Source organism: Colletes latitarsis, chromosome 4 (assembly GCF_051014445.1).
Source record: "Colletes latitarsis isolate SP2378_abdomen chromosome 4, iyColLati1, whole genome shotgun sequence".
NCBI classification, from domain to species: Eukaryota; Metazoa; Arthropoda; class Insecta; order Hymenoptera; family Colletidae; genus Colletes; species Colletes latitarsis.
Genome location: NC_135137.1, coordinates 36,571,078 through 36,589,411, shown reverse-complemented (window position 1 = coordinate 36,589,411; position 18,334 = coordinate 36,571,078). Strand labels below are relative to the sequence as shown.

Genomic DNA, 18,334 nt, shown 5'->3' with positions numbered 1-18,334 from the left:
GTAACTTCTACGTCTCGATTTAGTGTCTAGTAAATTTTAGACTCAACACGAACATAAATTGAATGTTATTGAACGCTTGAAAGAAGGCAAAATTGATTCCTGATTTTTTCTATATTTATGAGCTGATGTCTGCTTGGGTTCTAATCTTAGGATTTCGAGTGAAATCATAGTTAATTTCGATTAAGATCGCGAAACAAGTTCTAGCCCATTGTTTTATGCGGTTGCACATTGGAAACAGGCTCACCCTTCTTGTCGTGGCACGCCAACTTGATATTGTGCGACTGATTAGGGGACACACGCAAGTGCAGTACAATATTATCTGCAAATGAATCTTTGTTAATAAAAAACAATTTACTAAAAGTGCGTAAATACACGCAATGAAGACTTTGATCAAATTTTTTAAGAGCATAATTATCTATACAGCAAAATGGACGTTCGAGTAATTTCATAGGTGATAAATAAAAAAGATTCCCAACAGAAATATGAACGTGACAAAATAGTTTCTCAAAGTCGTTTGCCAGAAGAACAAATTTTATTCTACATTTCATTTTTGGAATGAGAATATTACTGATTCGAAACACTTGAGGTTCTAATTGATTTCTGGATAGACCTACGGTCATGCATACAGCTCAAAGAAAGGCTGACCCTTCAAACGGGCACCCTTCAGCACAGAATCGACCCTTCAGGCATAATTCATGGAAATACAGTACGGTCTGACGACTAATCTTGCGAGCTGTAAAGTCGTTACCTGAGTTTGGAAAATCTGCAGACGAAACGGAGAAATTGGCGCTTAAAATAGCAATTTATGGCACCAGGCTACGAACGAAACTTTCGAGGGTCCAAACAGTCCAAAGCTACGTTCGAAGCTCAGCCACAGTTAATTTTGACTGACTCAGGTTTCAACATTTTCTTTTTATTAAACGAAGATACATACGTATGTACAATTTTTCTGATTTAAATTTGAGTCGAGTCTTAATGCAATTTTTCTACTATTGTTTACTAAAGATAGCCTAACATTGGCATCGATAGGCAGTTTAGATTATCCAGTTTCTCATGTTCCATTTGCTCGAATATTTCATTGCCTACGTACAGACGGTGAACCTGTCAGGTAAAAACGCATACTTTCCTGCTTTACGAGTTTGAACTTGGTAATTAAGTCAGCAGCTGCAGTGAGACGAGTTTGTAGTATTTGTCGGTGAAGATCGAGCGAGCGAAAGTAAGCGCCAAATTGGTTCAAACGATGTCGAGAAATCGTTAAAATACGTGGCGTGGAGTTAACAACAATTTGGTGGATCGTACGTGGCATTGTTCGCGTGGGCTTCCTTTCACATGGCCCAGCTATCACCGCAGATATCTATTGTAAAGACATCGTGACAGTTCACACGAAAGTCGCGTAAACAGCGTTCGTTAATGGAAAGGATGTAACTTTGTTGCACGGCAAATAAAGTGTGTCGAATGTTTGACTGCATCCTCTCTGCGGATCTCTCTTTCTGTAACATTGTTGTTATCTATGACAAACTTTCTATCTCGTAAGCAATTCAAATACGACGACTAGGTCCAATCAGTCCGCTGACTTATTCTTCACATACAAAAGAATTATAGAATCATAGAAGACGCTTGGTTGATATTTCTTTGTTGAAAACCATTGATCTATGCTCGCTTTCCATCACGAAATTTCAGAATTAACCTTCCTCATATCCGATGCTGCTGCTAGGTTGTGCAATTATGCTAATAATCTCTCTAATTCTGTCGATTTCTTCCGTGGCTCGGTTAATTCGTTCGCATTATCTATTCATAGGGCTATCGCTTCCTCGCATTATTTAGCTATGCAATTTCCGACTACGTTTACTTCGTCCACGAACATTTCGCGTAGTTTGTATTTCCATGTCTATAATGATAAATGAACCTGAATCTGTTTTCTAGTTTATTTTAATTTTAAATGTAGAAATTAATATGTTATTAGAAAGCCCCTTCTGTACGATTATTGTAATTCGTTTTTATATTCGTTCGCGTTTTTAGTGCTCGTTTCGTTTATTTTTAGAACGCAAATAAAACAGTCGCTTACGGACACGTGAAACTTCTTGGTTTAATTGTGAAATTCACCTCGAACTAGATCGTATCGGAATGCACGGCGATCAACAAGTTCTGTGGCGAATTGTTCGGGAACATCTCTCCGTCGTGAATTCGCATGAAATCTCACGTTTTTAGATCGCGTATCGCCGGCGATTAATTCCCGTAGAAAACTCAGTGGCATATTATTCCATAAGCCAGCGTTTATCAAACTTATTTAGTCACGGAACACTTTAAATAGCCGAGGCATGTTTTTTTACCAAAACGATTTTAATCAGTTTCTCACATATTTTCTCCCAATCTTGCGAATCTAAAATTCTAATTAATAAACAAGTCTACCTTTGATATGATTTATAACAGTGAGAAAAATTTGTTAATCGCTGTATTGAATGGTAATGAGAAATCTGATAGTAATAGATATTGACATCATTGAGTTATTGGGTTGTTCGGAAAGTCTTGCAAAATTATGTCCTATCTGAGCCATTTCTGAGATATCAAATTATTGTCTTGGACCCACGAAGGCATTAATGCGCCATTTCAGAGAGGTTAAAATGAAGGAGTAGGCTCCAAAGCGGCTGGGACGCTCCTCTTAACGTGACTTTCACGACCAACATTGCACGATTCGCTTTTTTATCTCGAGAATAACGCTTCTAATCCACACGCGGTGAAATCCGCCTGTTCTCTTCCATATAAAGCTCAACGTAACGATTACGCGCCATTATTCGCGCGAGGATCGTGCGCGTTCGCGTTGTCGCAGCCTCCAGGAGGATCGTGTCCAGCCCTTTCAAGGAATTTTCCCAATTTGGAACCCAAAAAATTGGGTCACATTCGAAAATTTCTCCATTCTTGCGAAAACAATTGCACCTATCAATTTTGTCAAGCCAAACATTGAAACTCTTTTTAAAAACTAAATTTAATCTAGCGTGAAACGAGTTATTTTCGAGAACGCGTGTTTTGGAAACGAATTATCGTAATAATTCCATACATATGCATAATTACAGTCAAACAGAATTAAAGGTGTTAATTATAGATGTCGAGTGGGTAGCCTCGAAATGGATAGAATGAGAAGCTGGTGTTGATGGAAACGTTAAACAAACCTAAAGGTATTAATTATAGACGTCAAGTCGTCGCCTCTAAATAGGTAGAGCAGGCAGATATTCTCTCTAGTTTACTTCTAAAAGCTTTCTGAAAATGCAATTAATCAAAGAGGCGATTTTCCATTTAAAATACAAACAAGTACTCTATCTTGAGAACGTGACGATCATATAATCTGAAAAATAACATTCGATAAAACATCATGTGACAAATTATCAGACGAAAGAGTATCATATCTTAGTTAAAATTTAATTTAAAATCGAAGAAAGATGTAATCGTTTCATTGCGTTTTATTTCCCCCAAAATAATCGTAAATCTTCGATTAATAAAAAGTTCGATTCTTCGTCGAAACCCGAAAACTCTCCGTGACGGGGAAACGTGGCAATTTCGAGAAACTTCCGACGAGTTTTCGAGGGGATAGGGGACGTAACTTTTGAATTATGTCCGAACCGTACGTGGAGTCGCGCCAATTCAACGGAGTTTGCAAACAAATTTGAGAACGGTACGCACGGTTTGGAACGAGGAAAAGTGGTCCACGATGGATTAGGGCGGTTTGCACGGGCGCGTGACGCGCGTGTCGCGTGCGGGGAAATCCTTTGGCATTACGCCGAGCCCACAAGTCCGTGTCACGATATCGTCGAATGGATTCGAAATGCCGCGACGTCTGGCGCGTTTCTTTATTGTCTCGCGCGGGGCGGAGCGTTTTAATGCCGTAACGTGCTACGGCCCCTTGCGCAAGAATCAATTAAAAAAATTGAACCGCAGGTGAACGTGGCTTGCGTAACGCACGCGTACGACGACTTGTTAAGAGCCATTGTTCGTGGGGGTTGCGTTATGGAGGAGGAAGTCCCCTTTAATGTTAATATTAATTACGGAACACGGTGTACGTTCGTATTGATTTAGATTCTCTGTACGCCTCTACCCAGTATTGATATTAATTATCAGTACTCCTCGATATTCGTTCGCATTTTAAGCCAGGTTTTCATTCAGGTGATCGCCATACGTTTAAACTGGGTGTAAACATGTCTGAATGAGTCGAATAAAAGTTGAAAATTAGTTGATACTGATTTAGATTCTGAGTCAAGTCTCAGTCGATGTTGGTATTAATCGCCAGTCCAGTTCTCGTTGATATTCATTCACATTCTAAGTCATATTTTAATTCCTGTTGATAGTAACTCATTCAGATAGCTGTCGTATGTTTAAACTGACTGTAAACCTGTCCTAAATGAGTCAAATAAAAGTTGAAAATTAGTTGATACTGATTTAGATTCTGAGTCAAGTCTCAGTCGATGTTGATATTAATCGCCAGTCCAGTTCTCGTTCATATTCATTCACGTTCTGAGTCATATTTTAATTCCTGTTGATAGCAACTCATTTAGGTGATCGCCATACGTTTAACCTGACTGTAAACCTGTCTTAAATGAGTCAAATAAAAGTTGAAGACTGATTGACACTGATTTAGATTCTGAGTCAAGTTCAAGTCAATGTTGATGTTAAGTTTGACTCAAGTGCAAGTTCATACACTTATGAGTGCAGTCCTAGTTGATATCAATATAGATATATTAAAGAATTAGTGTTGATCATTAATACCAACGAGTTTACCACCTGCGAAATATACTGGACAAATTAATGACATACTTTCGCGACGAGGCACGTAAAGTTTAGGCGTATCAGGTAATTAAGAATTAACAACGCAGCATTTTCGTCATCCTTGACTTTCATTTCGTTGCCCTAAATTGTCCGAAAGCACGTACCGCGCATGGTATTTCATCGGTGCATTAATATTTATTCGTTTATGCGTCGGGTGTAGCAGTTAATATCTTTTTAAATTGTTTTTCGATATTTACATACTCGAGCGCTAACAAATTTTACGATCGTATTTAAATATTTCTTTAATTACAAATACCTATTTATTCATTCAACGAACGAACGGTAATTTCGCGTGCAAAAATTTGCATCGGTCCGCACCGATTTCGCTATGAAAAAGTCGCATTATCGCGCAAAGCACTTCCCGATCGTATAAATATTCACTTTTACGTCGAGCTTAGGCTGCCGTCGTTGTATTTGTACGGATCCGTGCATTATTGCCGCATTGCGATATTCAATTACGCGAACGTTCAGATAAAAAGGTAATAATTTTATCAAGAGCCGCGTATTTATCGAAATATTTCGCGTATTGAAAATTCATTAATTATCGCGTGCACAGTGTAGACAGACTAACGCGTGACTGAAATATTAAATTATTTACGCATCAAAGACGAAATATTAATCCTATCAAACGGCTAATTCGTCTATCGGAATATTCGCGTATCGAAAATCCATTAGTCTTTCATTACCAGTCCATCGAAATACTCGTTGATTTTCGCAACTCAAAAAAACGAAAAAATAAACGCACGATTTCTTCGGAACAAAATGTTTATTTACACCGGTTGCGTATTGAAAATTCTCGAAACAAAACGAACAACGTCTGTCCATTAATTCTACATTAAAATGTTTATTCGCTTCACTTCATGAGAAAATATAAATTCCTGTCGAGAACAATCTGTTTTGCAAAAGGAACACACGTAACAAAAGTTTGTATTTAATCAAATTAAGAGAAAGGAATGGTATTTATTTATAATTTAGAAAATACACACTGTTATTAGCAGACTGCAATCAATACAAACGCGCAGTGGCAGATATATAAAGTCTACTTGAGATAAAATTTTGTAACCTTCTTTTACACGGTTTGAAGTTTATTTATATTCTCTTTATTAGTATTTTAATTATTTGCACGAGTGCGTGGATGGAAATGTAATGTAAATTGAGCAGTAAATATATTTTACTGCGCACCTGCGAGCCTATTTAATACGATCATTACCTCGCGCGCAAATGTGTGACAGCGTTGATTGTCTATTTTATATTCGTGTAAATGAATGCAGCGAGAACTGCAGGCCTGTGGCGCATTATGCATAGCACGCTATTCAAAAAATTCAATCGACCTATTTAACTTTAGAACGTCATACTTCCATTCTATGGTCCAACGAACTCATCGTTTTTCGAATTCCCTCTTTTATTATTTATAATAGTTATTTCTCCTTTAAAAGTTTCAAAATCAAAACTGTTTTCACTCTATGCAGCTCCAAACAAGATACAATCTCAGATGGTTTACAAAAAACACTGAAGTTTACAATATTTCTTTGATATTCTAATAAAATGGACAAAAAATTACTATATATTCAGGAAGCAAACAAGTCAATTACTAGCAAACAAGGAATAATAATCACGACTCAAAAACAATCTCTTCGTGTCTTCTCAGAGAATATATTCAAATTGTTTGCTGGATTTAAAATGTGAGAAGCTCAGTGGGGAGAATAGAGTTCAAAGGGGTTGTATTGCACGATCGAGATGGAATACAACTAAATTTGGAGGAATTTACAATCTTAATTAAATACATTAAATTTGGAATTTACAATCCCAGATGGTTTACAAAAAACAGGTCTGAAGTTTACAATATTTCTTTGGTATTCTAACAAAATGGACAAAAAATTACTACATATTCAGAAAGCAAACAAGTCAATTACTAGCAAACAAGAAATAATAATCACGACTCAAAAACAATCTCTTCGTGTCTTCTCAGAGAATATATTCAAATTGTTTGCTGGATTTAAAATGTGAGAAGCTCAGTGGGGAGAATAGAGTTCAAAGGGGTTGTATTGCACGATCGAGATGGGATACAATTAAATTGGTAGATCGATTTAGGGTGGCGTTTGACGCGTAAAATGAAAACTGTTTAGATGGAACAAACACGACGACACCGACGCAGAACACCGTGCAAGCGGAGCACCAGGGCGATTTCGACAACGCGAGCGTCGGCAGCGGGAACTCGAATCTCAGCACGGGAGCGCTACAGGTAGGGTGCAACAAGTACAAACCGACGCGTAATCGTGGAATCGTAAACGCAGGGAACGCGTCGCGAGACTAAAACCACGACAACGTGTTACAGAACATCAGGGAGCAAATGGCGGCGTCGTTGGAACGAATGAGGGAGTTAGAGGAACAGGTCAAGGCGATTCCCATGTTGCAGGTAAACGACGCTCGAGCAATTCCGCGTGTCGAATCCGTTTAACGTTTTCCATGGAGTACGTCCACCGACGTAGGGACGCAACCGTTCGTCCCCGTCGCATTACTTCCGGCGGGAAAACGCAATTATCCGCGCTCGTAACGCAATTAGTCCGGGCGTCGCGGTAATCGAGTCTTCGACTTACGACCGCACCTGGCAAACTTCAAATTGCGAGGGAAAAGCCAGTGAGAGTGTCGGAAATGTCCGTCCAAATCAAATTTTTGTCAAACGCTTAAAGACTTTTTCGAGCAATAGTGCTTCGAGTCAGATCATTTAAATCGGGAGCAGATATCGATTAAAATGTTTAGAGATTTTTTGGAGCAAAGGTTTTTGCATGAATGCATTTGTGCAGTCTTTTAGTTTGCAGTCCTAAATTCATATCTCGAGTCAAGATTTGCTAATTAATAATGACTGTTTATTAAATACGAAGGAATTAGTTTTAACGAGCAGCGAAAACTGTGGCGTTTCGTCTCAGATCCGCTACAATATGGCGTCTCGAAGCACGATACGCGACTCGCTGCTAACTGGCGTATATTTACACAGAGCCTTTCAGAGATCGACAGAGGTTACTTAACATTTAGATGACTCCACAATACGCTAACAAGAAATCTTGTTTGGACAACAATATTTCAGAAGCAGAGTTTGCACAGTCTATGGATTGCTCGTTTATTAGCATATGATTGCAATAAATTACAGTAGAATCTGTTAGATAACTTTCACCGATAGCCCCAACTATGGTAAATCAAAAACTGTGGAAATAACTAAATTATGATCTGATTAAAAGAACATACAAAATCAGGGGTTCAAAATAAATGGCCCTTTCTAACATTTCTAACACACCTCAGTATCCAACTTTCTCTGCAATTTTCATGTCTCTCTTTTTCTCTAAAATTAGCGATCAAACGTCCCACTGAAATCGATCGAAACAGGCGTTTAGTTTTTGATTGCACCGGGCGTCCCATTAAAACGGAATGCAAGCGTTCCATGACTGAATAACTTTGGTAAACGTTGCGCCGTACAAGCAGATTGCCGTATCTGAAACAGGATCGCCGGCCATAAACGTTTGCATCGTCCAATTATAATCGCGAGGCGAGCTTGGACGTCGCAGAAAATGACGGTGTCGATCGGTATCCGTTCCGATGGACTCGTTTACGTTCGAACATAACGTCGCGACGCAGGTTTCTCGTTATCCCGGCGATAGATCGCGAAGAAACCGACGCTTCGTTTATCTGGACTCGCGAGAAGCGATCGCGACACGGCGCTAGGTCTCTAATTATCGGGTTTCTTTTTTCCTTTTCTTCCACTTTCACGCGGTGTGCGCGTTGCAGGTGCAGGTGTCGGTGCTGAAAGAGGAGAAACGGAGCCTCCTGCGACAAGTGGACGAGCTGAGCAAAACGAATTCCCGCGACGATACGTTGCACAGGTACAGGAGCCAGTCGTTCTCGGAACAAAGGGCGTCGATGCGTAATCTGAAGAACGCGGCGACGCCGACACCGACCAGGGACATGGGAACGATGTGTGGCGTCATGACTAGGGACGTCGGCGTCTCCCACCAGCAGGTACTCGGGCCCTGAGTCGGGCAAAATTGTTACCTAGATCAAAGAAAAATTGCAACGAATGAAACTTGACCTTTCCACCTGCTTCGTGATCGTGAAATTAGTCGAATGAGAATCCTCTGAGTTGATTTTGATTTTGTGTAGTGGTAGATTTCGATAGACTGCAGAGAAGGTTTTTAGAGGTATTTCCATTTGAAGCTTTGGAGGCCTTTGAGAATCTTATCGAGTTGAGGAATATACTAATGTAGATCCTTCGTTAAGATACATGGAGTGGGAAATGAGGAATAAAATTTATTCATTTGACAAAGAGAAGAGCACATTTAGACAGAAACATAATTTATAAAACTCGTAGTTAAAGTAGGAGAAAGCGAAGCGGGTGAATATAGATTTAGGCAAGAAAGATTTATATAATTAGAAGATATCGAGTATATGTAAGATAGAAAGTTCAGTAGGTCCTCGAGCGTTGAAGAACAATTATTTGTGACAGGGGAAAATAGGGAAATAGGTATTGTGTGTAAAAAGCTTGGATTCACTGATTCACAGCTTTTGCCTGGAATAAAATTACAATAAAAATAATGTAATGTGGAACGTAGAAAACGACAATAGAAAACAATGGTATAGAAACTTAATATGTAGGTAGTATGTTTATAAACATTTATTCTTCTCCAACCAACCTTTCAGAATCTTCATTTAAAACTAGTGACATTATAAACTTGGAAAAAACATTTTTATTTTTTTATTAAAGCTTTACATACACAAGGTCTAAAGCACTGCATTCATATAGCTAATGTTTCCCCAAACTAAACAGTCAATAAACAAAATTTCATGGGGAAAATAATACACCTGTAGTAGCGTGGGCAGATTTTGTTTCGACAAAGTGTACATACGGTAGCAGTTCGCTTCCGTGGCCGCCAGTTTTATCGGGGTATTTGATCTATTTTGTTTCACGAGAGAAACTCGCGATACAAGTTGGAAATGTTGGTTCCAACGGACCGAGAAAAATTTGCATACGGTCGGGGGAACAGTTTTTAATTAACAACGAAGTAGGCGAATTACCATTGGGAAGGTGAGAAAGTATTTTCGTTCCAAGTCCGTCTAATTCTAGACGTTCAAAAAATTGATTTCTTTATTCAATTACGCTTATAAAAATGCGTAAAAAAATCTGTACAGTTTGGGAAAGCTATAGAGCTTGAGAAAAAAAATACATAAACGCTTCTTTTTAGTATCGTAAATTAGAAGATCCCTTCGAGTCATGTTCTCACACTATGTTAAACACGGCACGGAACACAATTAAGATTGGATTCATACTGTCGATCAGATAATCGCTGAAACATTGTTCGGTGGGAGAATGGAGAACGGAAGATCATTTTCCATCGAGAAAGCTAGACAGATGATGGACTATGCGAACGGTTCAATGTTAAACTCGTTAAAAAAAATGAATCATTACTTGCAATAATAACGACCTCGAGTTCGATGATCGTTGGATGGAGAAGATGGGGATCCTCGACCCACGATGAACAGTAGCTCATCCTCAATTTTAAAGATATAAAATCTTTTTAAAGCGCTCTTAATATTAATCGAAGCAGTACAATTGTTCGTACACGATCAGTTGCAACCGTCTGCTTCGTATCTCGATTAGAATTTTGCCAACTGTTTGTAAACACTTTGTCATTTTTCTCGATAAGAAAGATAATGGCTCGCGATCAAGATTAAATCAAATTCCTAAAGCCATGTCCATAGCTTACAAAACACTCTAATACACTTTCGCTACAAATCGTAATGGCTGCTCAAATTCCTTGCATTCAATTTCCACAACTCAACATTCTTTTTCACATGCATCTCCATTATAAATTAAAATGAATCACCCTCATTTTAATCAGAAGAATGTGAAGAATTCGTATCATTTTCAAAAAGACAGTCAAACTTTATATTCTTTTTCTGTATCCATCTCGCTTCCTGTTACGACCATTATCTTTCTCATCGAGCAATGTTCCCCAAATCTGATGAGAGTCAACCGTGCATTAGCATAGTATTTAGCCGAATAATAGACGCGGTAACGAGTTATTCTAACCGTGTGTTGTCACGTGATCAGGTCCGAACACGAGATATCGGCATGATAACGAGCACCCCGATAAAACGATCCCTGCAGTGGAGTCGATTGCAGATCGAAGAAATCGTACCTGAAATAAGAGACCAGAGCACGTTGTCAGACGAAAGGACGTCGTCGTCGAGCCTCGACAAGTTCTACTCGAACGATTCTCGAGACGGTTGGAAGTCGAGCTTAACACGCAGCCGAACGACGTGCGAGGAGATCAAGCCGGAAGAGACGATGTGGGGGGTTCGGTTGAGAAAGAGCCCACTTCAGGTGGAATCGATACCGCCGACCAGTCCGAAATTCGTACGAGATTCGCGAAACTATCGGGACGTCGGCACGAACCCGAGGAACAAATTGGAGGACCTCGTGTGGAGTCGATTCGTGATCGAGGACATCGCGCCGGAAGCGAAGAAGGAGGTCAGGAAACGATCGTACGGAACGGGTACCAATATCAGCATGAAGGACGTTCTGACGAAGGAGGACGTCGCGATTATCGTCGACGACGCACTGAGGATGTACAAGAGCACTCTGATCAAGGACACGGCGTCCAGGGGATGCCAGTGCACCCCAGAACCGCCGAGGATCGTCGAGAAGAAGAACCAATATGTTCAGGTAGCGGAACCGTTCAAAATGAGGTCGAACGTGGGAGTGATGGCCAAGCCAAGGGTGTCCGAAATTGGAATCGAGGTCAGAGCTGGCCCTGGTACGAGGACCGTGGCGGTTGGTCCCGATCCGTTGGCTACCACCCAACCCTTGTCCCTGCACTCGATGAACACGAGGAGTTACTCGTTCAATTACGGCGAGAATACGATGAAACGGAAGACCACGAAGTCCGTGAGCGTGATGGTGGACGATCTGGTGAGGACCACGGTGAAGAGCACCGACACTTCCGGCCTGGCGCCGAAGAAGAGGGAGTTTGGCACCTCGCCGGTGAAGAAGAAGCTCATAGACGTCTCCGTCGGCGAGTCGGTGAAGCCGCACATCTCGATATCGTGCGCGGCGAATTATTGCGACAACTGCAAGGAGACCATCAAGAACCTCGCGAAGCAGATCGTGAACAACGCGGAAAACAATATGAACCACCAGAACGCGAACCTCGTCTCGAGGATACCCAGGCCGTCGCACATACCGCTGAACAACATGACGGACCAGAAGAGGCAGTTCAAACGGCAGGACACGTACACGAAGATACCGGCTGTGGGCGTGATTAGATACGACGCTGATAACAAGGAGCATTATGACAACAGTAATCGGTTAGTAGCATCTTTTAAATAAGTGTATTGTTAGGTTATTTCGTGGCAATTGTTTAATGTCATCGAATCGTTTCTGTTTCGATCAATTATCTTCATTTTACAAATTTAGGAAATCTAAATTATTCGAAATGACACAGACGAGGTATACGAGTAGACCTCACACATGACTTGAAATTAAAAAATTTCAAGTAGTTCTGGAAAAAATATTTTCGGTTGCAGGGATCAATTACAATTATTTTTGGTCAATAGATGAACCCCCGAAATCCTACGCATTTTCGAGAAAAAAATTCTAGTAGATGTATAAATTTTTCGACGAACAAAAAAAATTTTTAATTGTTCTGAAAAAATTATTTCTAGCTAGAGGGGTCAATTGCAATCAATTTTGGTCATTACACATACCCCCGAAATCCTACGCAATTTCGAGAAAAAAATTCGAGTAGGTGGTGATATTTTTCGACGAAATTGAAAAGTTTCAAATCGTTCTAAAAAACTTATTTTCGTTTGCGGGAGTTAATTACAATCATTTTTGGTCAATAGATGTACCCCCGAAATTCTACGCATTTTCGAGAAAAAAATTCCTTACCGAAAATATAATTTCTGGCCAGAAATGTCTGCCCGAATTTTCATGCGAATCTTTAAAACGTCATAACTTCTGAACGGATTGGACGATTTTAATGTTCGAAAAGCCAAACGCCGCGTATTTTAGTGTAGAATATGTAGAAATTCTAAAAATATTCGAAAAGTTGGTCCTTGACCCCGCAAAATGAGAAAAATCCCATAAAAATGGTCCAATTTTCAAACAGCCATAACTCCTACAATAGTGAATATATTTCAATGAAACTTTTTTCTTAAGTAAAGCTCACGGGTACCTACAAAAAAGTATTAGACAACTTTTCTGTAAGGCGTTAAACAAAATTATTAAAACTGAAAAACGAAGTTTGAAGCAAAATCGACAGGTAGGTGCCTAAATTTTTCGACGAAAAAAAAAAATTTTTAATTGTTCTGGAAAAATTATTTCTAGCTTGAGGGATCAATTGCAATCAATTTTGGTCATTACACATACCCCCGAAATCCTATCCACTTTCGAAAAAAAAATTCGAAAAGGTGGTGAAATTTTTCGATAAAATTGAAAAGATTCAATTCATTCTGGAAAAATTATTTTCAATTGCGGGGGCCAATTGCAATCATTTTTGGTCAATAGACATACCCCCGAAATCCTACTCAGTTTCGAGAAAAAAATTCATTACTGAAAATATGATGTGAGGCCAGAAATACTTCCCTGAAATTTCGTGCGAATCTTTAAAACACCATAACTTCTGAACGGATTGGACGATTTTAATGTTTAGAAAAGCAAACAACGCGTATTTTAGTGTAGAATATGTAGAAATTCTAAAAATATTCGAAAAGTTGTTCCTTGACCCCCTAAAATGAGAAAAACCCTATAAAAATGGTCCAATTTTCAAACAGCCATAACTCCTATAATAGTGAATATATTTCAATGAAACTTTTTTCTGAAGTAAAGCTCACGGATACCTACAAAAAAGTATTAGACAACTTTTCTGTAGGGCGTCAAATAAAATTATCAAAAATGAAAAATGAATGTTTAAGAAAAATCGACTGGGGGTAGGTAGGTGCCCAAATTTTTCGACGAAAAAAAAAAATTTTTAATTGTTCTGGAAAAATTATTTCCAGCTAGAGGGCCCAATTGCAATCAATTTTGGTCACTATACATACCCCCGAAATCCTATCCACTTTCGAGAAAAAAATTCGAGTAGGTAGTGAAATTTTTCGACGAAAAAAAAATTTTCAAATCGTTCTAAAAAAATTATTTTCGGTTGCGGAGGTCAATTGCAATCATTTTTGGTCAATAGACATACCCCCGAAATTCTACGCAATTTCGAGAAAAAAATTCGAGAAGGTGGTGAAATTTTTCGACGAAATTGAAAAGTTTCAAATCGTTCTAAAAAAATTATTTTCGATTGCGGGGGTCAATTGCAATCATTTTTGGTCAACAGACATACACCTGAAATTTTACGCAGTTTCGAGAAAAAAATTCTTTTCCGAAAATGTAACGTCGATGATTGTAGTGAGAGGTTATAATCCCGCCAATACGAATGTCGGAAAATAGAACGTACGCCATCTCCAGTTCCTAACACGGAAAGTATACGTTAGGGGTAGTTCGGTAAAGGATTGTACGATCAATGTATATCGCATGCTTAGTGGCATTAGGCTCGTGGGGGGTTGTTGGTTTTTTCGACTCCATGGTTGCGCGTTGAACGCGTCATAGTCATAGTGTTTTCAAGGTGTGCGCAGAGGTCAAATTGTAAATAACACACCGGAGGTCAGTGACAGCGAAAGTGTCCTTAAAATCATTACGAATTCGGTATGGTGAACGTGTAAACCCGCGTATCCGGTCTCGACAGATCGATGCTGCAACAGCATCAACAACACGCTACCCGTTTAGTTAACGATACCGAACTCACCGAAATATCTACCGCTCGTTTCGTTGACAAAGGGTAATTGACTCCTCGAAACATTATTTCCCTTAAATTCTTAGAAACCATAAGAAAAAAATGAAGAATAATAACACATTGAAGTAGTTTACCCAATACCAATTATTACTCGTTTTCTCAGATTTAACAAACTGTTTCTACATTGTTTTTTATTGCTTTGTAGTATCCAACAACTGCACGAAGAGAAAAGCAAGGATGAGAAGCCAGAGGAAATATACATTGCAAAGAAAGAGACTGACGAGGAGAAACACGAGCTTCCAGAGTCTGCTCTGTTTCAACCAATTCAAGAGAAACCTAGAAAGAAGGTCGAACCTACCAAGGAGATACAGGCTGCCATGAAAGTTTTAAATGACAGCCTTAAAAAGTCACCTAACAAGAATATATCTCATCAAATGAAGAACGCCATTGCCATCATTCAGCAAGAATGGTTCAAAGTGTCCAGCACGGTGAACGCCAATCCCTTAGAAGTAGAGGATTACCTAGACTGTTTCGAAGAATATTCCAGCTCCTTGTTGGAGTACATTGTTAACATGACTGATTCCAGCGGAAACACTGCAATGCATTACGCTGTCTCGCACGGAAATTTCGATGTTGTTTCCATACTTCTAGACTCAAAGGTTTGCGATATTAATAAGGCGAACGTGGCCGGATACACGGCCGTGATGTTAGCAGCTCTCGCCGAGGTCCGAAATTCCACTCACGCTTCTGTGGCAAATAGATTGTTTCAACTTGCGGACGTTAATATTCGAGCAAAATTGGTAAACATCAAGCAACATTATATTTAACGACACACCGTGTGAATAATTATTTATAATATCATGTCTCTTTCAGCACGGTCAAACTGCTCTGATGCTGGCTGTGTCTCATGGTCGCAAAGACATGACCCAATTGCTTTTGGACGCTGGGGCAGCAGTCAACATTCAAGATGAAGATGGTAGTACAGCCTTAATGTGCGCCGCGGAACACGGACACACCGACATCGTACGATTGTTGCTTACGCATCCAGACTGTGATCCATCGATAGTCGATATGGACGGTAGTTCCGCTTTGAAAATCGCTTTAGAAGCGGGCAATCGAGATATCGGCGTATTACTTTACGCACACGAACACGTGAACAGAGGTACAAGTCCGTACTCCTCGATGAGACGGAGTAGGAGAGGGTCCAAACCGACAACCCCTACTGGACCCTCTCCGTCAGCACCAGTAAGCCCGGCGCCATCCAGGAGGATTCACTCGTCGACCGTTTCCCTAAATTCGTCAAAATATTCTGCTAAATAATTTACAAAACACTGGAAAACTCCCATAGATGTTTAACAATCCTAGCGGATAGTTTGGATCATAATCGTATCACGAGTAAGCAATAATACAATCGGCGTCCCGTGTTTCCTATATTTATTGCTAATGTGTTTTAGTATTTATCGTCGGTTACGATACTTTAAGATGTTAACTACTGGATAAACTATCACGTTCTTGCCTAACGATCCATCAGCCCCAGCACAAACGTTTAATTTAAGGTTTTCCATTTAACTGCTCAACTTTGTATACAATTATTCGAGGGAAAGTTTGAAGGTGTTGATTTGTAAATTTTAACACGTAGAAAAGGACTCGTACGAAACGCGTTTGTTTCACGGCGTGGAACGATAGGAGGAGAAATTTGTATAAACTTCTTTCTAGGTGCTATCGAGGTAAAAATGAACCCTTCTTTCATTGTTGGTAGATTTTATATGATGATCTTAAACGGGCACTTTCAGAATTTGATTCTTAACTCTGGAAACTGTGTGAAAGTACAAAGAAATTTCGTATATAGGGAACGTGTCACAGTGCAAGAATCAAGTAATGTCTTCCAACATCCTGTGGCATTATACATTCCAAAATGAATCATTAACAATCCCGAATTTCTTGTCGCAGAAATTTTGACTTACATCTACATTAATGTATTCAAATTTCAGGCCTAATTTCCATTAAACCCTGGGGATCAAACTGTCAGTAGAATAATTGTGTACTGATATACATAGAAAGACATAATACGATACGTGTAATAATTACGTGGTGCACAAACGTGAGGTACGCAATTAATGTTGAATTTATATACGAGAAACATTCTTAGAACTAATCGATCGTCGTTCGATGTTGAAGTAGAGATGTTATAGACGTGAAAGTATAAATATAGTATCTGTGAATTATGATACAAAATATCGAAGGGCATACGAGGGAAAGTTAAGTCTAATGCTTGTTGAGATTTGTTCAGGGTACAGTTTATATACATTAATAGAGCACTGAAATTTAATTCCTTTTTTCATTCCTCGTTTATGCGTATCACCTTCGTATTAGGAATTGGGATATGTAAGAATTTTAACGTTGAACGTTTTCTTATAGGGTTGTGAATATCTAGAAATAATGAGCGTATTTAAGTTCAACATCAAAGATTTAGGTTTAACGTTGTAATGAGTATTCCTATCGTTAAGAATCTATATTAATGTTAAGTGACGATTATTATATCAAAGGTAGCACTGATCAAGTAATAGAACTGTAGGGATCTAGAAAGTAGAGGACTACTTTTCATTGTTTGTGCCTTTATATTTAACATACTGTAACTGATAATAAACTCGAAAAGAAACAAAACAGAAAACGATTGTATTCTATTATAATTTGTAACGAATGCCCGAAAATTCAATGTTTAACGTGATGTGAATTTGAGCCGCGTTAAGGGAAAATCATAAATAATTAAAAGCTATTTAAATAAAATGTATCAAAAGTTATTTTCAAAACGCATGTTACATACGTATTTCTAAAAGTTTGTATTTCGTAGCATTAGTTTCTAACATGACACACCGATATTCAATTAAAAAACGAAACCTATTATATTCTATAAGTAATAGTTTAATTACAGAATATAATTTATCAAAATTCACACGTACGCAATACCCATGCTCCATACCAATCCTGTAATCACTTAATTGCATATCCTATTTGTTTAAATAAAAAAAACGAATTTGTAATACATATTTTCTGTTCTTTTTATTTACATTTTCCTCTTTCCCATTAATTCCTTAATTTTTATAAATTCTGAAGCCCTATAATCCCTTATAATTGCTCCCAATATTATTAAAATCTAATTAAGCTCTTCAATCATTTCTCTATACATTATTCAATGTAATTAATAAGTTATAAACGATTACTGGCAGCGATTCCTACTTCCTAATTCCCATATTATTATTTAGGTGAATTGTTACTTGAATATTGCGCTAAAAAATGTTAAAGTATAGTATTGTCACCTAATATCAGAGATTCGAATTGCTAAAATCGCGCCAGGCTCATAGAATACTATAGGAGGTATATGGAGTACGCTCCCCTTACCCCCCACGAATTGGTGACAACGTATAGTATCGCCATCTCTTATCGGGTTTCGAACTAAAGAATTCGTGCTGGGATCAGAGAATGCTATAGGAATATATGGAGTACGCTCCCCTTACCCCCCACGAATTGGCGACAACGTATAGTATCGCCATCTAGTAACAGGATTCGAACTAAAAATTTCGTGCCAGGATCACAGAATATGTAAAGAGGTATGCGGAGTACAGGTTCCCCCACTCCTCCTACTCATGATACACACTACGTTGATTATTCGCTAATAACTCCTTTACTGGGAT

The 18,334-nt window shown here is 38.9% G+C and overlaps 1 protein-coding gene across 4 annotated transcripts in view; it reads left to right on the top strand.

Moving 5' to 3' along the window:
* Kank (KN motif and ankyrin repeat domain-containing protein 2 kank) overlaps nucleotides 1-17,687 on the top strand; it is a 68,272-nt gene extending 50,585 nt beyond the window's left edge. For all 4 annotated transcript variants that reach the window (XM_076764395.1, XM_076764396.1, XM_076764398.1 and 1 more), the window contains 6 exons: nucleotides 6,942-7,057; nucleotides 7,151-7,231; nucleotides 8,596-8,826; nucleotides 10,916-12,171; nucleotides 14,848-15,442; nucleotides 15,516-17,687. In XM_076764395.1, the coding sequence (XP_076620510.1) occupies nucleotides 6,942-7,057; nucleotides 7,151-7,231; nucleotides 8,596-8,826; nucleotides 10,916-12,171; nucleotides 14,848-15,442; nucleotides 15,516-15,962 (2,726 nt within the window). In that variant the 3' untranslated portion in view covers nucleotides 15,963-17,687. The remainder of the gene's footprint in view (nucleotides 1-6,941; nucleotides 7,058-7,150; nucleotides 7,232-8,595; nucleotides 8,827-10,915; nucleotides 12,172-14,847; nucleotides 15,443-15,515) is intronic.
* Nucleotides 17,688-18,334: the final 647 nt, after the last annotated feature.